Below are 23027 nucleotides of genomic sequence, written 5' to 3'. Positions count from 1 at the left end.
TTGAGGTGCTGGGTTTGAGCCTGCCACTTTTGGACTCTCGCTTACTTAGGTGTTCCAGCAAGTGGTGCAATACTGCCTAAACAAACAGTATTATTTCTCCAGTGGTGTAGGGCGCAGACACCCCATGATAATGCGGCATGTCTCATTAAGAGCCACATCCACTGTTTTAGCGTGGGGAAAGGTGTTCCACACTGGGCATGCATACTCAGCAGCAGAGTAGCAAAGCGCAAGGGCAGATGCCTTCACTGCGTCTGGTTGTGATCCCCAGGTTGTGTCAGTCAGCTTTCGTATGATATTGTTTCTAGCACCCACTTTTTGCTTGATGTTCAGGCAGTGCTTCTTGTAGGTCAGAGCACGGTCCAGAGTGACTCCCAGGTATCTGGGTGTGCTGCAATGCTCCAGTGGGATTCCTTCCCAGGTGATCCTCAGAGCTCGGGATGCTTGTCTGTTCTTAAGGTGAAAGGCACACGTCTGTGTTTTAGATGGGTTAGGGATCAGCTGGTTTCCCCTGTAATAGGCAGTAAGAGCACCTAGAGCTTCGGAGAGCTTCTGTTCAACCGTCTCAAAGCTCCCTCCTTGAGCGGTGATGGCATAGATGAAACTGTCTGTCCCTCTCTCTGCAGCAGGTGGTCAGCAAACCACTGACCACCTGCTGCAATGCAACCTGAGCCCTGCCACATGCACAATGGAGGACCTTCTTGTCTTCACTGAGTCTGGTTGTGATCCCCTGTTGTGATCCCCTGTTGGGTTCCAAGGCCAAAGAAGCAGGTGGTGAAAACAGAATGGCCTTCCTCAGGGGAGCGTGCTTGCTCCATCCATGTTCAACATCTACACAAATGACCAGCCACTGCCAGAAGGGACAGAGAGTTTCATCTATGCTGACGATCGTGCCATCACCTCTCAAGCAGGGAGCTTTGAGATGGTTGAACAGAAGCTCTCCTAAGGTGCTCTTATTGCCTATTGTTGAGAAAACCAGCTGATTCCTGTTCCATCTAAAACACATGCGTGTGCTTTTCATCTTAAGAACAGACAAGCATCCCGAGCTCTGAGGATTACCTGGGAAGGAATCCCCACTGGAGCATTGCAGCGCACCCAAATCCCTGGGAGTCACTCTGGACCATGCTCTGACCTACAAGAAACACTGCCTGAACATCAAGCAAAAAGTGGGTCCTCGAAACAATATCATACGAAAGCTGACTGGCACAACCTGGGGATCACAACCAGATACAGTGAAGACATCTGCCCTTGCGCTATGCTACTCTGCTGCTGAGTATGCATGCCCATTGTGGAACACATCTCACCACGCTCTGACCTACAAGAAGCCCACGCTGTGTAGAATGGCTCAATACTGGGATCTGTGGTTTGGTGAAGCCCCTGCACTCTTTTGGCATAGATGCCCTTGTAAAACTACAACTCCCAGGGTCCCTAAAGGACATGATAAAAGTTTGCTTTTCGGAGTTATTTAACAAAACGATTGAATCTGCAGACGCTGAGTCTGTAGATACAGAGGGCCGACTCCATAATCTCCCTTATGCTCTACAACAGCCCTATGAGGTAGGTTAGGCTGAGAGAGAGAGAGACCCATGCCCGAATCCTGCATTCAGATCTGCCTACGTGCCGCTGGAAACGAAACCGAGCTCCTCCGGACGTCCCATGCTTATATCTGCAAGCTCCGCTCTTTTCTTTTTTGGTCACAGCAGCTCTAGTTTGTTTTGTTTCCTTACCTGGGAGACGGGGTGGGGCTGTGACTAATTAACCCCCGCTTTTTAATTGCAAAGCTAAGATTGGAATGTTGGCTTAAAAGGAGGAGAAAAAGCTGGCCTATGACAGCACCGCTGGGGAAAAGAACACAACAAAGCAAAAAAGGTGTTGCTCCGTTGCATGGGTGGACTGCAGTTCACATCCTGCCCCAGCTACTGGCTATATGAGCTAGGGATGATGGGAGATGCAGTCTATTTGCATCTGATAGGCTGCCACAAGTAGCGCACATCTGGTTAGAGTTAAAAGAGGCTGGATGTTGTTGGACCACAACTCCTATCATCCTGACACTTGCTGGTCAAGGCTTTGAGTTAAAGTAGGAGATATTATGTTGGACTACATCTCCCATCATCTTTACATCAGCTGGTCAAGGCTTTGAGTTAAAGTAGGATAGATTGTGTTGGACTACAACTCGCATCATCCTCACACCTGCTGGTCAAGGTTTTGAGTTAAAGTAGGAGATATTTGGTTGGACTACAACTCCCATCATCCTCACACCTGCTGGTTAAGGCTTTGAGTTAAAGGATAGACATGTTGGACTACAAGTTCCATCATCCTAACACTTAGTGGTCAAAGTTTTTGAGTTAAAGGAGGATGGGTGTTCTTGGACTACAACTCCCATCACCCTGACACTTGCTGATCAAGACTTCAAGTTAAAGGAGGGTGGTGTTCTTGGACTACAACTCTCATCACCATAACACCGATAAAGGCTTTGAGTTAAAGGAGAGTGGGTGTTATTGGATTACAACTCCCATCACCCAACACTTACTGATCTAAGACTTTGAGTTAAAGGAGGGTGGGTGTTCTTGGACTACAACTCCCATCATCCTGTCACTTGCTGATCAAGACTTCAAGTTAAAGGAGGGTGGTGTTCTTGGACTACAACTCCATCATCCTGGCACTTGCTGGTCAAGACTTCAAGTTAAAGGAGGGTGGGTGTTCTTGGACTACAACTCCCATCATCCTGACACTTGCTGATCAAGACTTCAAGTTAAAGGAGGGTGGATGTTCTTGGACTATAACTCCCATCATCCTGACACTTGCTGATCAAGACTTCAAGTTAAAGGAGGGTGGGTGTTCTTGGTCTACAACTCCCATCATCCTGGCACTTGCTGGTCAAGACTTTGAGTTAAAGGAGGCTGGTTGTTGTTGAACTACAACTCCCCACACTTGGTCAAGGGGATGCCGAGTGCTGCAATCACACGAAATCCAAGGGATTGCACGACTAGATGGAGGATTTCAGGTCTTTTGGCCTTGGTAGACAATGGGAACTGTAGTCCAAAAAAAGGTAACTTTCCCATGTTTTCCCACCATATTAGAATTGACGTTCAACTGACGCCAAATATCAACCTCCAAACAGTTTCCGAATCCAAGGAGATGCTTTCCCGGCAAGCAAGGCCCGAGTTCAAGTCTCCCGACCTACTTTGGACGTACAAGTAAAAATATGGGACTCCTTGTCACTAGCTTCGCAAAGCGAGATCGCAAGGAGATATTTGAAGAATGTGGAAAAGCCCGACTGGATTCGGTCGCCCTGGATTCCATCCCAGGCAGAAACCATCTGAGGTTGCTTGGCTTTTTTCCCTCTGCCGCTTCTCTCTCTGATTCAAAGCCTCCGGCGAGAAGCAAGTTGCAGCTGAAGATCATCTTCACGGGACATCCAATGCTGCTGAGGAAGCAGAAGCCAAGGAGGCCGAACCCATGAGATGGGAGAGGCCTTTTTAGAGATACCCAAATAGTAAATACCCATCACTTGGGGGATTCTGGGGGTTCTGGGAGTCACAGTACAGAAAAAGGAAAGGTCCCAAGTCCCTGCTTGAACCAACCTTCCTTCCTTCTTTCCTTCCTTTCTCCTTCCTTTTTCTTTCTTTCCTGAATTCTTCCTTCCTTTTCCTTTCACTCTTTCATGCCTGCCTTTTCCTTTGCTTCTTTTCTTGCTTCTTTTCTATTTTCTATCATCCTGCTTTGTTTCTTTCTCTCTCTTTTCTCCTTCCTTTCTTCTTCATTCTTTCTTGCCTACCTCTTTCTTCTCTTTTTTGTTCCCTTTTTAACCATCATTCCTTCCTTCTTGCCTGCCTCTTTTTCCCCTTTCTCTCTTTTCTTCCTTTCCTCTTTCGTTCCTTCCTGTCTGCCTTTCTTTTCCTTCCTTCCTTTTTCTTCTTTTCCTTCCTTCCTTCTTCTCTTTTCTTTCCTTCCTTTCTTCTTCTCTTTTCCTTCCTTCCATTCTTCTTCTTTTTTCCTTCCTTCCTTCCTTTCTTCTTCTTTTTTCCTTCCTTCCTTCCTTCTTCTCTTTTCCTTTCTTCCTTCCTTCTTCTCTTTTCCTTCCTTCCATTCTTCTTCTTTTCCTTCCTTCCTTTCTTCTCTTTTCCTTCCTTCCTTTCTTCTTCTCTTTTCCTTCCTTCTTTTCTTCTTCTCTTTTCCTTTCTTCCTTTCTTCTTCTTCTCGTTTCCTTCCTTTCTTCTTCTTTTCCTTCCTTCCTTTCTTCTTCTCTTTTCCTTCCTTCCTTCCTTGCCTTTCTTGCTTGCCTGCCCTCCTACTTCCTTTCTTTCATTTCTTCCTTCCTTCTTTTTTCTTTCATTTCTTCCTTCCTTCCTGCCTTTCTTCCCTGCTTCCTTTCTTCCTCGTCTCTTTTCCTTCCTTCCTTCCTTCCTTCCTTCCTTCCTTCCTTCCTTCCTTCATTCATTCATTCATTCTTTTTGGTTGATCTTTCTTTTTTCTTTCATTTCTTCCTTTCTTCCTTCTTTCCTTCCTTTTTTCACTATCCTTCCTTCTTACCTGCCTCTTTCTTTCGTCTCTTTCCTTCCTTCCTTCCTTCTTCCTTCCCCACCTTCCTCCTTTCTTTCTCTTTCATTCCTTCTTTCTTTCCTGCTTCTTCCTTTCCTTCCTTCCATCTGCCTCTTTCTTGCTTGCTTGCCATCTTTCTTTCTTTCTTTTTTTCCTCCATTCTTTCTTGTCCACCTTTCTTTTTTCTTTCATTTCTTTCTTCCTTCCTTCCTTTCCTCCTTCCTTCCTTCCTCTTCTCCTCTTCTTCCTTCCTTGCATGTCTCTTTCTTTTTCTTTCTTTCTGCTTGGTCCTTTCTTTTTTCATTCTTTTCTCCTTTGTTCTGTCTTGTCTGCCTCTTTCTTTTCTTTCATATCTTCCTCTTCTCTATTCCTTCCATCCTTGTCTGCCTCTTTCTTTCTTTCTTTCTTTCTTTCTTTCTTTCTTTCTTTCTTGCCTGCCCTCCTTTCTTTTCCCTCCTTCATTCTTTCTTGTCCGCCTCTTTCTTTTTTCTTTCATTTCTTCCTTTCCTGCTTCCTTCCTTCCTCTTCTCCTTTTCTTCCTTCCTTGCATGCCTCTTTCTTTCTTTTCTTTCTTTTTTTTGCTTGCCTGCCTTCCTCCTTTCTTTTTATTTTCTCCTTCATTCTTTCTTGTCCACCTCTTTCTTTTCTCTTTCACATTTTCCTTCCTTCCTGCTTCCTTCCTCTTCTCTATTCCATCTTTGTCTGCTTCTTTCTTTCTTTCTTTCTTTCTTTCTTAACTGCTCTCCTTTCTTTTTCTTTCCTCCTTCATACTTTCTTGTCCATCTCTTTTTTCTTTCACTTCTTCCTTTCTTGCTTCCTTCCTTCCTCTTCTCTTTTTCTTCCTTCTTTGCATGCCTCTTTCTTTTCTTTCTTTCTCTCTCTCTTTCTTGTCTGCCCTTCTTTCTTTCTTTCCTCCTTCATTCTTTCTTGTCTGCCTCTTTCTTTTCTTTCTTTCTTTCTTTCTCTATTTCTTTCTTGTCTGCCTTTCTTTCTTCCTTCCTTCATTCATTCATTCTTTCTTGTCTGTCTCTTTCTTTTCTTTCTTTCTTTTCTCCTTCATTCTTTCTTGTCCACCTCTTTTTTCTTTCACTTCTTCCTTTCTTCCTTTCCTGCTTCCTTCCTTCCTCTTCTTTTTCTTCCTTCCTTGCATGTCTCTTTCTTTCTTTCTTTCTTTCTTTCACTTTCTTCCTTGTCTGCTCTTCTTTCTTTCTTTTCTCCTTCATTTTCTTGTCTGCCTCTTTCTTTCCTTCTTTCTTTCTTGTCTGCCCTTCTTTCTTTCTTTCTTTCTTTCTTTCTTTCTTTCTTTCTTTCCTCCTTCATTCTTTCTTGTCTGTCTCTTTCTTTTCTTTCTTTCTCGTCTGCCTTTCTTTCATCCTTCATTCTTTCTTTCTCTCTTTCTTGTCTGCCCTTCTTTCTTTCTTTCTTTCTTTCCTTCATTCTTTCTTTCCTCTTTCATTCTTTCTTGTCCACCTCTTTTTTCTTTCACTTCTTCCTTTCTTCCTTTCCTGCTTCCTTCCTTCCTCTTCTTTTTCTTCCTTCCTTGCATGTCTCTTTCTTTTCTTTCTTTCTTTTTCTTTCTTTCTTTCTTTCACTTTCTTTCTTGTCTGCTCTTTCATCCTTCATTCTTTCTTGTCTGTCTCTTTCTTTTCTTTCTTTCTCGTCTGCCTTTCTTTCATCCTTCATTCTTTCTTTCTCTCTTTCTTGTCTGCCCTTCTTTCTTTCTTTCTTTCTTTCTTTCCTTCATTCTTTCTTTCCTCTTTCATTCTTTCTTGTCCACCTCTTTTTTCTTTCACTTCTTCCTTTCTTCCTTTCCTGCTTCCTTCCTTCCTCTTCTTTTTCTTCCTTCCTTGCATGTCTCTTTCTTTTCTTTCTTTCTTTTTCTTTCTTTCTTTCTTTCACTTTCTTTCTTGTCTGCTCTTTCATCCTTCATTCTTTCTTGTCTGTCTCTTTCTTTTCTTTCTTTCTCGTCTGCCTTTCTTTCATCCTTCATTCTTTCTTTCTCTCTTTCTTGTCTGCCCTTCTTTCTTTCTTTCTTTCTTTCTTTCCTTCATTCTTTCTTTCCTCTTTCATTCTTTCTTGTCCACCTCTTTTTTCTTTCACTTCTTCCTTTCTTCCTTTCCTGCTTCCTTCCTTCCTCTTCTTTTTCTTCCTTCCTTGCATGTCTCTTTCTTTTCTTTCTTTCTTTTTCTTTCTTTCTTTCTTTCACTTTCTTTCTTGTCTGCTCTTTCATCCTTCATTCTTTCTTGTCTGTCTCTTTCTTTTCTTTCTTTCTTGTCTGCCCTTCTTTCTTTCTTTCATCCTTCATTCTTTCTTTTCTTTCTCTCTCTCTTTCTTGTCTGCCCTTCTTTCTTTCTTTCTTTCTTTCTTTCTTTCTTTCTTTCTTTCCTCTTTCATTCTTTCTTGTCCACCTCTTTTTTCTTTCACTTCTTCCTTTCTTCCTTTCCTGCTTCCTTCCTTCCTCTTCTTTTTCTTCCTTCCTTGCATGCCTCTTTCTTTTCTTTCTTTCTTTCATTTTCTTTCTTGTCTGCTCTTCTTTCTTTCTTTCCTCCTTCATTCTTTCTTGTCTGTCTCTTTCTTTTCTTTCTTTCTTTCTTGTCTGCCCTTCTTTCATTCTTTCATCCCTCATTCTTTCTTTTCTTTCTGTCTCTCTTTCTTGTCTGCCTTTCTTTCTTTCTTTCCTCCTTCATTTTTTCTTGTCCACCTCTTTTTTCTTTCACTTCTTCCTTTCTTCCTTTCCTGCTTCCTTCCTTCCTCTTCTTTTTCTTCCTTCCTTGCATGTCTCTTTCTTTTCTTTCTTTCTTTTTCTTTCTTTCTTTCTTTCACTTTCTTTCTTGTCTGCTCTTTCATCCTTCATTCTTTCTTGTCTGTCTCTTTCTTTTCTTTCTTTCTTGTCTGCCCTTCTTTCTTTCTTTCATCCTTCATTCTTTCTTTTCTTTCTCTCTCTCTTTCTTGTCTGCCCTTCTTTCTTTCTTTCTTTCTTTCTTTCTTTCCTCTTTCATTCTTTCTTGTCCACCTCTTTTTTCTTTCACTTCTTCCTTTCTTCCTTTCCTGCTTCCTTCCTTCCTCTTCTTTTTCTTCCTTCCTTGCATGTCTCTTTCTTTCTTTCTTTCTTTCTTTCACTTTCTTCCTTGTCTGCTCTTCTTTCTTTCTTTTCTCCTTCATTTTCTTGTCTGCCTCTTTCTTTCCTTCTTTCTTTCTTGTCTGCCCTTCTTTCTTTCTTTCTTTCTTTCTTTCTTTCTTTCTTTCTTTCCTCCTTCATTCTTTCTTGTCTGTCTCTTTCTTTTCTTTCTTTCTCGTCTGCCTTTCTTTCATCCTTCATTCTTTCTTTCTCTCTTTCTTGTCTGCCCTTCTTTCTTTCTTTCTTTCTTTCTTTCCTTCATTCTTTCTTTCCTCTTTCATTCTTTCTTGTCCACCTCTTTTTTCTTTCACTTCTTCCTTTCTTCCTTTCCTGCTTCCTTCCTTCCTCTTCTTTTTCTTCCTTCCTTGCATGTCTCTTTCTTTTCTTTCTTTCTTTTTCTTTCTTTCTTTCTTTCACTTTCTTTCTTGTCTGCTCTTTCATCCTTCATTCTTTCTTGTCTGTCTCTTTCTTTTCTTTCTTTCTTGTCTGCCCTTCTTTCTTTCTTTCATCCTTCATTCTTTCTTTTCTTTCTCTCTCTCTTTCTTGTCTGCCCTTCTTTCTTTCTTTCTTTCTTTCTTTCTTTCTTTCTTTCTTTCCTCTTTCATTCTTTCTTGTCCACCTCTTTTTTCTTTCACTTCTTCCTTTCTTCCTTTCCTGCTTCCTTCCTTCCTCTTCTTTTTCTTCCTTCCTTGCATGCCTCTTTCTTTTCTTTCTTTCTTTCATTTTCTTTCTTGTCTGCTCTTCTTTCTTTCTTTCCTCCTTCATTCTTTCTTGTCTGTCTCTTTCTTTTCTTTCTTTCTTTCTTGTCTGCCCTTCTTTCATTCTTTCATCCCTCATTCTTTCTTTTCTTTCTGTCTCTCTTTCTTGTCTGCCTTTCTTTCTTTCTTTCCTCCTTCATTTTTTCTTGTCCACCTCTTTTTTCTTTCACTTCTTCCTTTCTTCCTTTCCTGCTTCCTTCCTTCCTCTTCTTTTTCTTCCTTCCTTGCATGTCTCTTTCTTTTCTTTCTTTCTTTTTCTTTCTTTCTTTCTTTCACTTTCTTTCTTGTCTGCTCTTTCATCCTTCATTCTTTCTTGTCTGTCTCTTTCTTTTCTTTCTTTCTTGTCTGCCCTTCTTTCTTTCTTTCATCCTTCATTCTTTCTTTTCTTTCTCTCTCTCTTTCTTGTCTGCCCTTCTTTCTTTCTTTCTTTCTTTCTTTCCTCTTTCATTCTTTCTTGTCCACCTCTTTTTTCTTTCACTTCTTCCTTTCTTCCTTTCCTGCTTCCTTCCTTCCTCTTCTTTTTCTTCCTTCCTTGCATGCCTCTTTCTTTTCTTTCTTTCTTTCATTTTCTTTCTTGTCTGCTCTTCTTTCTTTCTTTCCTCCTTCATTCTTTCTTGTCTGTCTCTTTCTTTTCTTTCTTTCTTTCTTGTCTGCCCTTCTTTCATTCTTTCATCCCTCATTCTTTCTTTTCTTTCTGTCTCTCTTTCTTGTCTGCCTTTCTTTCTTTCTTTCCTCCTTCATTTTTTCTTGTCCACCTCTTTTTTCTTTCACTTCTTCCTTTCTTCCTTTCCTGCTTCCTTCCTTCCTATTCCTTTTTCTTCCTTCCTTGCATGCCTTTTTCTTTTCTTTCTTTCTTTCGCTCTTTCTGTCTTGTCTGCCCTTCTTTCTTTCCTCCTTCATTTTCTTGACTGCCTCTTTCCTTTCTTCCTTTTCTTCCTTCCTATCTTCTTTCTTTCCTGCTTCCTTCCTTCTTTTGTTCCTTCCTCCCTTCTCTTTTCTTTCCTTTCTTCCTTCCTTTTCTCCCTCATTCTTTCCTATCCATCTCTTTCTTTTCTCTTTCCTTCCTTCTTTTCCTCCCTAATTCTTTCCTGTCCATCTCTTTCTTTTCTCTTTCCTTCCTTCTTTTCCTCCCTTATTCTTTCCTATCCATCTCTTTCTTTTCTCTTTCCTTCCTTCTTTTCCTCCCTTATTCTTTCCTATCCATCTCTTTCTTTTCTCTTTCCTTCCTTCTTTTCCTCCCTTATTCTTTCCTGTCCATCTCTTTCTTTTCTCTTTTCTTCCTTCCTTCCTTTCCTCCCTCATTCTTTCCCGTCCATCTCTTTCTTTTCTCTTTCATTTCTTCCTTCCTTCGTTTCTTCCTTCTCCTGTCTTTCCTTCCTTCCTTCTTGGTGCAGGGATCTATTCTTATCCTTTCCATCTTCTTTCTGACTTTGGTGCCCATTTGTTTGTTTGTTTGTTTTGCCAAGTATGTTGATGCCCCAAAACACAGATAAACAGCAAAGCTTCCCTGTTCTTGCTATCTTCCCAAGCCTTGCCTCCCTTGCAGGGTTGTTGTGAGCAGAAAATGGAGTTAGAGCTAGGCATGGGCCAACTTGGACCCTCCCTCCAGGTGTTTTGGACTACAACTCCCACAATTCCTAACAGCCTACCGGCTGTTAGGAATTGTGGGAGTTGTAGTCCAAAACACCTGGAGGGAGGGTCCAAGTTGGCCCATGCTTGAGTGTCATATTATGAATATTAGAGTTAGATTGGAATAATAATAATAATAAAGCGGGGCCAAACTGCATTAAGCCTGCCCAGTGTAGACCCAGCCCTTGTTTTGCCTTCCCTTCCTAGAGCCAAGGAAACGCCCCTTGCCCGCCTCCGCCGCCCCGGTCCCTCCCCTATAAAGGCCGGCCGCCTCCCACCCCGCCGCCGCCGCCGCCTGCAGAAGCTAAGCAACGCCGGGCGAGACTTCCCCTTCCTGCGCCGGGAAGCTGGTAGACCGGGGCCTGCTTCTCCGCGGAGGTAGACCGGCACCCCTGTCGGAGAGACGGTGTTAGTCTCAGAGGTAGACCGGGAGGGACCCCCTGGTGGAGAGGCGGCGTCTCTGTTAGAAGTAGACCGGGACCCTCTAGTGGGGAGGCGGCTTCACTCTCAGACTGCGACCCCCTGGTGGAGAGGCGGCGTTTGTGTTGGAAGTAGACCGGGACCCTCTAGTGGAGAGGCGGCTTCACTTTCGAAGGTAGACCGGGACCCCCTGGTGGAGAGGCGGCTTCACTCTCGAAGGTAGACCGGGACCCTCTGGTGGAGAGGCGGCTTCACTCTCCCTTGGTAGACCAGCTTGAAATCTCTATTGGTAGACCAGCTGAAAGTCTCAATTAGTAGACCGGCTGAAAGTCTCTATTGGTAGACCAGCTGAAAGTCTATTGGCAGACCCGCTGGAAATCTCTATTGGTAAACCGGCTGAAAGTCTCCCTTGGTAGACCAGCTGAAAGTCTCAATTAGTAGACCGGCTGAAAGTCTCTATTGGTAGACCAACTGAAAGTCTCTATTGGTAGACCGGCTGGAAATCTCTATTGGTAGACCAGCTGAAAGTCTCCCTTTGTAGACCAGCTGAAAGTCTCCCTTGGTAGACCGGCTAGAAGTCTTCCTTGGTAGACCAGCTGAAAGTCTCTATTGGTAGACCGGCTGGAAATCTCTATTGGTAGACCGGTTGAAAGTCTCTATTGGTAGACCAGCTGAAAGTCTCTGTTGGTAGACCGGCTGGAAATTTCTATTGATAGACCAGCTGAAAGTCTCTATTGGTAGACCAGCTGAAAGTCTCCATTAGTAGACCGGCTGAAAATCTCTATTGGTAGACCGGCTGGAAGTCTCCATTAGTAGACCGGCTGGAAATCTCTATTGGTAGACCGGTTGAAAGTCTCTTTTGGTAGACCGGCTGGAAATCTCTATTGGTAGACCGGCTGAAAGTCTCCCTTGGTAGACCAGCTGAAAGTCTCTATTGGTAGACCAGCTGGAAATCTCTATTAGTAGACCAACTGAAAGTCTCTATTGCAGTGTTTCTCAACCTGGAGGTCAGGACCCCTGTGGGGGTCGTGAGGGGGTGTCAGAGGGGTTGCCAAAGACCATCAGAAAACATAGCATTTTCTGTTGGTCATAGGGGTTCTGTGTGGAAAGTTTGGTCCAATTCTATCATCGGTAGGGTTGGGAATACCATTTCATTGTGGGTGAACTATAAATCCCAACAACTGCAACTCCCAAATGGCAAGGTATATTTTCTCCAAACTCAACCAGTGTTCACATTTGGGCATATAGAGTATTTGTGCCAAGTTTGATCCCGATCCATCATTGCTTGAGTCCACAGTGTTCTCTGGATGTAGGTGAACTACAACTCCAAAAACTCAATGTCAATGTCCACCAGACCTCCCGGTATTTTCTCTTGGTCATGGGAATTCTGTGTGCCATGTTTGATTCAATTCCATCATTGATGGAGTTCAGAAGGCTCTTTGATTTGATAAATCCCAGCAACTCCAGCATTACCAAATGACAAAATCAATCACCCCCAACCCCACCAGTATTCAAATTTTGGGCGTTTTGGGTATTTGTGCCAAATTTGGTCCAGGGACTGAAAATACATCCTGCATATCAGATATTTACATGACCATTCATAACAGGAGCAAAATGTCAGTTATGAAGTAGCAACGAAAATAACGTTATGGTTGGGGGTCACCACAACATGAGGACCTGTATTAAGGGGTCGCGGCATTAGGAAAGTTGAGAACCACTGCTCTATTGGTAGACCGGCTGGAAGTCTGCTTTGGTAGACCGGCTTTGCTTAATTCTTGGAGGTAGACCGGACCCGCCTCTCTCTATCTGGTAGACCGGGTAGAAGTCCTGGCAGGGATTTCCACTAGGTAGACCTAAGTCCTTTCTCTCACACAGGTAGACCAGACCCACTCCTTGTATTTCCTAGTAGACCACGCCCCCTTTTCTCAGGTAGACCAAGGCCACCTCTCTTAGACGTAAACAACAACCCTGTAAGGTAGACCAGGCTCCTCTCTTTCACCCAGTTAGACCAGGGCCTTTAGTGGGTCAACTGGGATGGCCTCTCACAGGTAGATTGGGCCACTTTCTTGCTCCAGGTAGACCAGGACCCCCACCAGGTAGCTTTAAGGCCCTCCTTGACCCTATGAATCAAAGCCACTTCAGATCCCTATGGATCAAAGCCCCTTCAATATAGAAAGCAGAAGGGCTCCCTTGAGGGCATCTAGTCCAGCTCCATGTCCTTGTTGAACTATCCCAGGCATGGGCAAACTTTGGCCCTCCTCCAGGAGTTTTGGACTTCAACTCACACAATTCCTAACAGCCTACCAGCTGTCAGGAATTGTGGGAGTTGAAGTCCAAAACACCTGGAGGGTGAAAGTTGGCCCATTAAAAAAAAACTTCCAAAAGTATTTTGGGCAGTGTTTTGGTCTCTAAAAAATGAAGATAATTGCCCATAATCCGGGCACTTTAGCACCACTAATCCCCAGCTCTGTGGAATGACTAGTTCTGTGCAAAAACCAAGCCCTGAACCACAAGAAGACGTGATGAAATGTCATTCTCGGTGTGCCAGGAAACCCTTGTTGGCCCAAATATTTTATATTTATCATGAAATCACACTAGAATCATAGAATCCTTGAGTTGGAAGAGACCTCATTCTGCCAAGAAGCAGGAAAATTGCATTCAAAGCACTCCCGACAGATGGCCATCCAGCCTCTGTTTAAAAGCTTCCAAAGAAGGAGCCTCCAACACACTCCTGGGCAGAGAGTTCCACTGCTGAACAGCTCTCACATTGATGTAAATTACTTTGCTAGGCAGTACAAGTTTGGAATACCTTTTCTAGGTTTTCTTACTTGTTTACATTTTGTGAATGGGGCGTATGACATGTCTTTGATAGCAATCCATTTGTCAGACTCTGGAATTGTGCCTGAAATATCTAAATAGCAGAGCTTGGAAAAGACACGTGAGTTTGGTGATGCTGGGAACTGCACCACATGGGGTGCCAACAACAACAATAATGGGTTGTTATAGATTTTTTTCGGGCTATATGGCCATGTTCTAGAGGCATTCTCTCCTGACGTTTCGACTGCATCTATGGCAAGCATCCTCAGAGGTAGTGAGTGACCTCTATGATTCTATGATTTTGCAATCGTTTTGCAATGAATATCTCATTGTGGCAGCTACAAAAGCAAAGTTTCTGGAGTAGAACAACTACTTTCAAAAGAAAGAAGACACAATTAAACAGGAAATAACATTTTCAAACCAGGAACAGATTGGGTTGTAGGTTTTTTCGGGGTATATGGCCATGTTCTAGAGGCATTCTCCCCTGACGTTTCACCTGCATCTATGGCAAGCATCCTCAGAGGTAGTGAGGATGCTTGCCATAGAAGTAGGCGAAACATCAGGAGAGAATGCCTCTAGAACATGGCCATATAGCCCGAAAAAACCTACAACAACTCAGTGATTCCAGCCATGAAAGCCTTCAACAACAACAATGTTTATTTATACCTCGCCTTATGTCTCCCAAAGGAGACTCAAAGCAACTTAACATAAAAGCATTAGCATACAATTTGAAATATGAAAAGGTAAAGGTGTTCCCCTGACATTAAGTCTAGTTGTGTCCAACTCTGGAAGTTGGTGCTCATCTCCATTTCTAAGCCGAAGAACTGGTGTTGTTCGTAGACGCCTCCAAGGTCATGTGGCCAGCATGACTGCATGGAGTGCCCTTACTTCCCCGCCAGAGCAGTACATATTGATCTACTCACATTTGCATGTTTTCAAACTGCTAGGTCGGCAGAACCTGGGTCTAACAGCAAGAGCTCACCTTGCTCCTGGGATTCGAACCGCTGACCTTTCAGTCAGTAAGTTCAACAGCTCAGCGGTTTAATGAATCATAAAATCAAAGAGTTGGAAGAGACCTCGTGGGCCATCCAGTCCAACCCCATTCTGCCAAGAAGCGGGAATATCACATTTAAAGCACCCCCGACAGATGGCTATCCAGCCTCTGCTTAAAAGCCTCCCAAGAAGGAGCCTCCACCACAAAGTCATCCATCTCACTGCTAGATTTGAATGGGTGGGGGGATGCTGGGAACTGTTGTTTCAAATAGCCTGGTTTTCTTTTTTCCTTTGAATTTGCATTTCCCTTATTTGCTCAGTTCTATTGATCCCAGTAAGGTGGCGTCCTGCAGCTGGCAGCTGGTAATTTTGTCAAATCAAATCAAATCATTTATTTCGGTCATTGACCAGCACAGGGTAATTTTGTCAGCGCCGATTGTGTTTAAGTGCAGGCCAGGGACTTTAGGCACTGCACCCAGTGTGCTGATCACCACTGGGACCACCTCGACTGGCTTGTGCCAGAGTCTTTGCAGTTCGATCTTTAAATCCTCGTATCATCATCATCATCATCATCATCATCATCATTATTATTGGCACAAAACCACAGTATGTCACAGCAAACGAGATCTCTATGCTGGGTTTCGTATCACAAAATCACAAGTCGAACACTTCCCAAGCGTCGATGTTTATTGTTATTGCGAAGACTGTAATTCCAACAATAGACAGGGTATAGGGTTTTTAACTTTAAAGATCTCACCCTCTGTCACCAATTGTACAGAGCGTTCTTAATTCTGCCACCAATTATACAGGTGTGGATGATTATGGATGTAATTTATCTCAGGCCTCAATTGTTGATAAGAATTTATTATAGGGGAGGCCAATTATTACTTGTAAATTAAGGTAACTGCCACCAATGTTAGGTATTGGAGGTACCACCGATGAGATCTGGCTCCACAGACACAGATTAATGGAGATGAGACGGTTTTTCACCAAAAGTTAACAAGTTTATTATGTACAAAGCGTACAGTTGCAGGCTGTTAAATAACTTTGAATAACTTAGAGAACTTTGAAGAACACTTGGTTTGCAATACAGTCCACTCTTCTAGATGACACAACTTGTGATTTACTTTTACTGAGGTGAAGCACTTTAATAAACAATGTTTCCTAATGTGAATAGCCTTCCAATTTAATCTTTTCTTGATCAAATCCCTGATCTCTAGTCCTTCCCTGACTAGTGATCTTAACGAGCTTCCTTTAATCTACTTTAACTAAAGAAACTGGCTAGGTTTCTCCCTTCAGCCTGAAAAACCTCCAGCTATTCACACACACTGCTCTCCACTCTCCGACTGCCTCTTTTCCAAAGACGCACAAAACATTTTTCTTGCTTGGCTCCGCCCACTTCTCACTCTCCTGCCTGGTCTCCTTGGCAACCTCACTGTGGATACAACCAGTTAACTCTAGTTTCAGCTACTGTTACCAACACAAATATATTCTAACAGTTAAACATATACATAGTATCTATGACTTCTGCACAGTTATTGTTATTATTATTATTAAATATACACTGCTTGATCTCTCCTGAAGGAGACTCAAAGCATCTTAACATCAAAAAGGGAATCCTAAGTAAGAAGCCGCTGTAATGCCCATGCCTGCTCAATATAGTAACCCACCAATATTTTCCCAAACAGATCCCACGATGCCGGGCAGCTGCGACTCGGTGGTCCGCCCGGGCGGCCTGGTGACCTTAAACGTGGGGGGCAAGCTGTACAGCACCACCTTGGAGACCCTGACCCGCTTCCCGGACTCCATGCTGGGCGCCATGTTCCGGGGCCCGCAGCCAGCGCTGACCGACAGCCGCGGCAACTACTTCATCGACCGCGACGGCAAGACCTTCCGCCACGTCCTGAACTTCCTCCGCTTCGGGCGCTTGGACCTCCCCGAGGGCTATGCCGAGCTCTCCCTCTTGCGGGCCGAGGCCGACTTCTACCAGATCCGCCCGTTGCTGGAGGCCGTTCGGCGAGTCGAAGTCGAGCGGTGGCGGCAGCGGACCAACGCCGTTCTGCATGCTGACATTGACCTCCGCCACCGCCGGCTGCACTACAACGTCCGCCGTGGGCCGCAGAATTACGAGCTGGACTCTTGCTCCTTGGAAATATTCACCGCCAATGTTTTCTGCACCGACCGACACTTCCTCGCCATTCTGCGCAAGCGGTTGGGACAACAAACTAATGCCGACGAAGATCCCGAAAGGGTTCACATTGAATCAACCAGGCAACCGAGTGAGGATTCGGTGGATGTCAAATTGGACGAGAGAAACAACTCCCGTGCCAAAGCAGAGCAATGGAAGCGGCAACCCGACGATTCAATCACCATCGACGACACAAGACTCAGCCCAGACAACTCCATGGATGAAGATGATGAATTGATGTCAGACTATTCAGGCAGCACCGTGTGCCACCATCTCAGCCTCGAATGGGCGCCTTGCCCGCCCCAACTGCCGGCAACGGAATATGCCAAGCAAAAGCTCTATCCGCTCGTTGTCTCAGACGGCAAAGAGATCAGGACTGCCCATGAATTCCTGGAAGAGGTTCTGAAAGTGGCTCTGGCCCACGGCTTCCGGGTGGATTCGGTCTTCCCCGACCCTGCCGACATCCTCAATGCCCGCTCCTTGCGGTTCGTGCGGCATTGAAACGCCGCAAAGCATTGCAGAACAAAAAGTCTGGTGCGGAGAACGTCAAACCACCTTGGATCCAAACAAAGAGGGTAAGGGCACCATCAGGGTCACACAAAGAAGTAATTTCACATGTAATTAATATGTAGAACTATGTCATAATACAGTACAAGTAAGTAATTAATTTTCAGATTTGAGCTGGGGGTGGTGACGGCCGACAGGGAGCTCTGGCGTGGGCTGAAGTCACGAAGAGTCGGAGACGACTGAACGAATGAACAACAACAACAACATATAATTGTGTGTGTTTGTATATATGTATCTTAATAAATTACAGGTAACTTAGTTATATGTAACTACTTTTCAGATTTTCAGATAACGAACTTTGTAGATTATATATAATATAAAAATAATAAATATTTTATATAGATATGTATCTTAAGAAATTACAAGTAACTTAATTACATGTAACTACTTTTCAAATTTAATTACTATACATAACTATATCTTATATACAATATAAAATAATAAATATTTTATATAGATATGTATCTTAATAAATTACAAGTAACTTAATGACTATATAGAACTCTCTCATATTTATATAATTGTGTGTGTTTGCATATATGTATCTTAATAAATCACAGGTAACTTAATTACATGTAACTACTTTTCAGATTTTCAGATAACGAACTTTGTAGATTATATATAATATAAAAATAATAAATATTTTATATAGATATGTATCTTAAGAAATTACAAGTAACTTAATTACATGCAACTAATTATTTTTCAAATTTAATTACTATACATAACTATATCTTATATACAATATAAAATAATAAATATTTTATATAGATATGTATCTTAATAAATTACAAGTAACTTAATTACATGTAACTACTTTTCAAATTTAATTACTTTACATAACTATATCTTATATACAATATAAAATAATAAATATTTTATATAGATATGTATCTTAAGAAATTACAAGTAACTTAATTACATGTAACTACTTTTCAAATTTAATTACTTTACATAACTATATCTTATATACAATATAAAATAATAAATATTTTATATAGAAATGTATCTTAATAAATTACAAGTAACTTAATTACATGCAACTAATTACTTTTCAAATTTAATTACTATACATAACTATATCTTATATATGATACAATTGATATTTTATATAGATATGTATCTTAATCAATTACAAGTGATTTAATTACATGTAATTAATTACTTTTCAGCCGGTAGGCTGTTAGGAATTGTGGGAATTGTAGTCCAAAACACCTGGAGGGCCCAAGCTTGTCCATCCCTGGTATACTGTTTGCCCATACAAGGCATGGGCAAACAGGCCCTCCAGGTGTTTTGGACTACAACTCTCACAATTCCTAACAGCCTACCGGCTGGGTTGTTATAGGGTTTTTTGGGCTATATGGCCATGGTCTAGAGCAGGGGTCAGGAACCTTCGGCCCTCCAGGTGTGGTGGACTTCAACTCCCACAATTCCTTGGGCCAAGGTAAGCCTTTGGGGCAAATGCCGAGCCTCAAGGAATTGTGGGAGTTGAAGTCCACCACACCTGGAGGGCCGAAGGTTCCCCATGCCTGGTCTAGAGGCATTCTCTCCTGACGTTTTGCCTGCATCTATGGCAAGCATCCTCAGAGGTCGTGAGGTCTGTTGGAACTAGGAAAATGGGTTTATATATCTGTGGAATGACCAGGGTGGGACAAGGGACTCTTGTCTGGTGGAGCTAGGTGTGAATGTTTCTACTGACCACCTTGATTAGCATATAAAGGCCTGACAGTGCCTGGAGCAAACTTTTGTTGAGAGGTGATTAGATGTCCCTGATTGTTTACACGAATCAAGGAACATGAAGGACTCTTGTCTGCTGGAGTTAGAATCATAGAATCATAGAGTTGGAAGAGACCTCATGGGCCATCCAGTCCAACCCCCTGCACTGTCAGGCCATTATATGCTAAGTTAGGTGTGAATGTTTCAACTGACCACCTTGATTAGCATATAATGGCCTGACAGTGCCTGGAGCAAACTTTCGTTGAGAGGTGATTCGATGTCCTTGTTTGTTTCCTCTCTGTTGTTATGCTGTTGTAATTTTAGAGTTTGTTAGGCTGTTAGGAATTGTGGGAGTTGTAGTCCAAAACACCTGGAGGGCCAAAGTTTGCCCATGCCTCGTATAAGATGCACCTTTGGTGAAACCCTGTGAGTGAGACAGCAAAACGGCTGCATTCGAGTTCAGAAAAGCAACTCCCTTTTTGGGGACTGCAACTCCCATCATCCCTCAATTGGCATGAAACAAACCCTCTGTCCATTCCAAAGTGCACAGAGAACCTATTGACAAAGGTTTGGGTCTTGACATGGGGTGGCACCCCATTGCGGGGACTAGAAGCCAGATGGCGGGCACACTCTCTCAGCCTTTGTGCTTTGATGGGACGACAAGGAAGCCATTGTTGTTGATGTCCAGTTGCTTTTGTCAGTGCGGTTCAATGGAGCTCATGGTCTTTTTAACCCTTCTTTTTCCCCTTTCTCTTTTCTCCCTTCTTTTAGGTTCGACCAGATTGAAATACATCCATGGATTGCATTGAGAGGATCCATTCCACACCGTAGAATTAATGCAGTTTGGCACCACTTTAACTCCCATGGCCTAGTACTATGGGCTCCTGGGAGTTGTAGTTTGGTGAAGACCCATCACTCTTCAGCAGACTAGGCTCGAGGCCTTGTCAAACTTCAACTTTCCAGTTTTCCAAGTTCTCACTCTTTGTGTAGGGATTATTCCAAGCTTCCAATGCTAGATACTCATTACGGGGGTTGAATGAAAAGTAATGCCTCCACCTTCGTTAGTTGGGTTTGGGTGGGAATATTTTAATAAATCAAACGCAGAAATAATCCTTAGAATGCGCTCTTCAACTGCCGCTATTCACTTTTTGACATAATCAATTGGATTTTCGACATAATCAATTCGACAATTGGATACATTTCTGCCAACGACAAACAAGTTTTCTGAAGCCGTCACGGGAGAAGTCGACACTCTGTTTCCACAACTCGTCGTGCACATATCTTCCCATTTGTTGTTGTTCATTCGTTCAGTCGCTTCCGACTCTTCGTGACCTCATGGACCAGCCCACGTCAGAGCTCCCTGTCGGCCGTCACCACCCCCAGCTCCTTCAAGGTCAATCCAGTCTCTTCAAGGATGCCATCGTCGATTAGTTGTTGTTCATTCATTCAGTCGTTTCCGACTCTTCGTGACCTCATGGACCAGCCCACGCCAGAGCTCCCTGTTGGCTGTCACCACCCCCAGCTCCTTCAAAGTAAATCCAGTCACTTCAAGGATGCCATCGTGGAGTCCCTGGTGGCGAAGTGGGTTAAACTCCTGTGCTGGCAGGACTGAAGACCGACAGGTCGCAGGTTCGAATCCGGGGAGAGGCGGATGAGTTCCCTCTATCAGCTCCAGCTCCTCATGCGGGGCCATGAGAGAAGCCTCCCACAAGGATGATATCAATTCATCTGGGTGTCCCCTGGGCAACGTCCTTGCAGACGGCCAATTCTCTCATACCAGAAGCGACTTGCAGTTGCTCAAGTCGCTCCTGACATGACAAAAGAGGATGCCATCCATCCATCTTGCCCTTGGTCGGCCCCTCTTCCTTTTTCCTTTCATTTTCCCCAGCATAACTGTTTTTTCTAAGCTTTCCTTTCTTCTCATGATGTGGCCAAAGTACTTCATCTTGGCCCTCTACTATTTGAAACTATATTCCGATAGCCAAGCAAAGTAATAATGACTGCACATTGCTTAAGTTGCATTGACCGAGAGTCTGCACAGGGTTCCATACTTGACACTTTAACAACCCAACCGTTCAGTGCTAAGGCTTCCTGCCAAAATGGATCTGTAGAGGAGAGTCTACTGAACAAGCCAGTACCTACCACATACCAGTACTGCCATCTGTTGAGGAGTTATGATGGTGGAGGCATTACTTTTCATTCAACACTCATATAATTTTTTTTTAAAAAAGCCCCTTGGAGATGATCTCAGAAGCCCAAAAATACCTCTGACCCCAGGGTTCCCAATCCGGTTTGGAGTAGCAGATGCCTCCTCTCACCAAAATGGAACTGTAGAGGAGAGTGTACTGAACAAATCAGTACCTGCCGCAAACCAGTACTGCCACCTTTTGAGGAGTTACGAAGGTGGAGGCATTACTTTTCATTCAACCCTCATATACTTGTTTTTTAAAAAGCCCCTTGGAGATGATCTCAGAGGTCCAGGGTTCCCTATCTGGTTTGGAGTAGTGGATGCCTCTTCTCGCCAAAATGGAACTGTAGAGGAGAGTCTACTGAACAAGCCAGTACCTGCTGCATACCAGTACTGCCATTTGTTGAGGAGTTATGATGGTGGAGGCATTACTTTTCATTCAACCCTCATATAATTTTTTAAAAGCCCTTTGGAGATGATCTCAGAGGTCCAGGGTTCCCTATCTGGTTTGGAGTAGTGGATGCCTCTTCTCGCCAAAATGGAACTGTAGAGGAGAGTCTACTGAACAAGCCAGTACCTGCCACATACCAGTACTGCCATCTGTTGAGTTATGAAAGTGGAGGCATTACTTTTCATTCAACCCTCATATTTCCAGTCTGGACAATGTGTCCCACATCACTCAAAGGCAGACACAGCAGCCAACCTTGAATTTCGAGCCTCGCCTATCCCAGCAATTCTCTCTTCCTCTCTGCACTGGTCTGTGATGTCAGGAGGAAGGTCTCAGCCAATGAGAAGGCAGATCCTAGGAGGTACGTCTCCTGACCAACCAGGGAAGAGAGCGGGAAGTTTGAATAGCTGCCAAACTTCATAAATTGTGCTCCACTTTCCTGTACGAGTTATGTCACTTCTTTTGGCGATTGCACTGTTCTGTCATCCACCTGGCCAGGTGAATAAACTTCTGTTATCACCTTCAAACCTGGTCATGTTATTCCTGGCTTTCAAAGTAGGATGGCAGTGGGCCTACACTGCCCCCTGGTGGCAGCTCATTTGAGTAACACCCACATCCTAGCACTGAGCTATGGCAGCTAAAGTAGTGTAAAACTGCCTTTGTTCCACAATGTAGATCAGGGGTCCTCAAACTTTTTAAACCGGGGGCCAGTTCACTGTCCCTCAGACCGTTGGAGGGCCGGACTATAGTTTTTTTAAAAAAAAATCAATAAAAAAAATTCCTCTGCACATTGCACATATCTTATTTTGCTGTGTGGAAGGGCCCTTAGAGTGGGGGCGGGGGGTCTTTTTAGCCCTCTTGAGCCAGTAATTCCAGGAGCAGAGAATGGGAAATCTTCCTATTTCTAGACTGAACAAAATCTGGCTACCAGTATTTAAAAAAACTCTAAAATTATAACTGTAAATAAAGAACAACACTCAGACACAGGGGAACTCCAGACAAGAAACAATCAGGGCCAGCTAATCACCTCTCAACAAAGGATTCTCCCTAAAAACTGTCAGGCTATGAAATGGTAATCAAGGTGGCCAATTGAAACATTCATACCTACCTCCAACAGACAAGAGTTCTTTCTCCCACCCTGGATCTTCCACAATTTTCCTAGTTAAAGGTTTTCCTGTGACATGAAGTCCAGTCGTGTCTGACCCTGGGATGTAGTGCTTATCTGCATTTCTAAGTTGAAAAGCTGGCGTTGTCTGTAGACACCTCCAAGGTCATATGGCCAGCATGACTGCATGGAGCGCCGGGGCAGCCTCCCTTGGCTGGGTCACGCTGCCCATCGGGCCTGATGGGCAGCGTGAGCCGGCCAAGGGAGGAGCAGCACCGCGCGGCCTACTCGTGCATAAAGCACCTTGCAAGGTGCTTTACGCGCGAGTATGCCACGCGGAGCAGCTGCCCTTGGCTGGCTCATGCTGCCCATCGGGCCTGACAGATAGCATGAGCCTGCCAAGGGAGGGGCACTGTGTGTGGGGGGGGGGGGGCGCTCCTCCTCCGCGGGCCGGATAAGTGCCCTTGGAGGGCCGGAAGTGGCCCACGGGCCGTAGTTTGAGGACCCCTGATGTAGATGCACAGAAGTGTAGGTGCAGGGG

The 23027-nt window shown here is 43.7% G+C and overlaps 1 protein-coding gene across 3 annotated transcripts; it reads left to right on the top strand.

Moving 5' to 3' along the window:
* The first annotated feature begins 10344 nt into the window (after positions 1–10344).
* KCTD11 (potassium channel tetramerization domain containing 11) lies at positions 10345–22151 on the top strand. Of its 3 annotated transcripts, none has more exons than XM_067469687.1 (3): positions 10345–10422; positions 15963–17037; positions 19517–22151. In XM_067469687.1, exon 2 carries the CDS (start codon positions 15971–15973, stop codon positions 16961–16963), a length of 993 nt encoding a protein of 330 aa, XP_067325788.1. In that variant the 5' UTR covers positions 10345–10422; positions 15963–15970; the 3' UTR covers positions 16964–17037; positions 19517–22151. The 3 variants fall into 3 exon arrangements, with proteins under 3 accessions (XP_067325788.1, XP_067325787.1, XP_067325786.1); XM_067469686.1 differs by having other exon boundaries at positions 10345–10639; XM_067469685.1 differs by having other exon boundaries at positions 10345–10683.
* Positions 22152–23027: the final 876 nt, after the last annotated feature.

This window comes from Anolis sagrei, chromosome 6 (genome assembly GCF_037176765.1).
Source record: "Anolis sagrei isolate rAnoSag1 chromosome 6, rAnoSag1.mat, whole genome shotgun sequence".
NCBI classification, from domain to species: domain Eukaryota; kingdom Metazoa; phylum Chordata; class Lepidosauria; order Squamata; family Dactyloidae; genus Anolis; species Anolis sagrei.
Note: the sequence above shows the minus strand (reverse complement) of the source record. Positions and strands in the feature narration are given on the sequence as shown.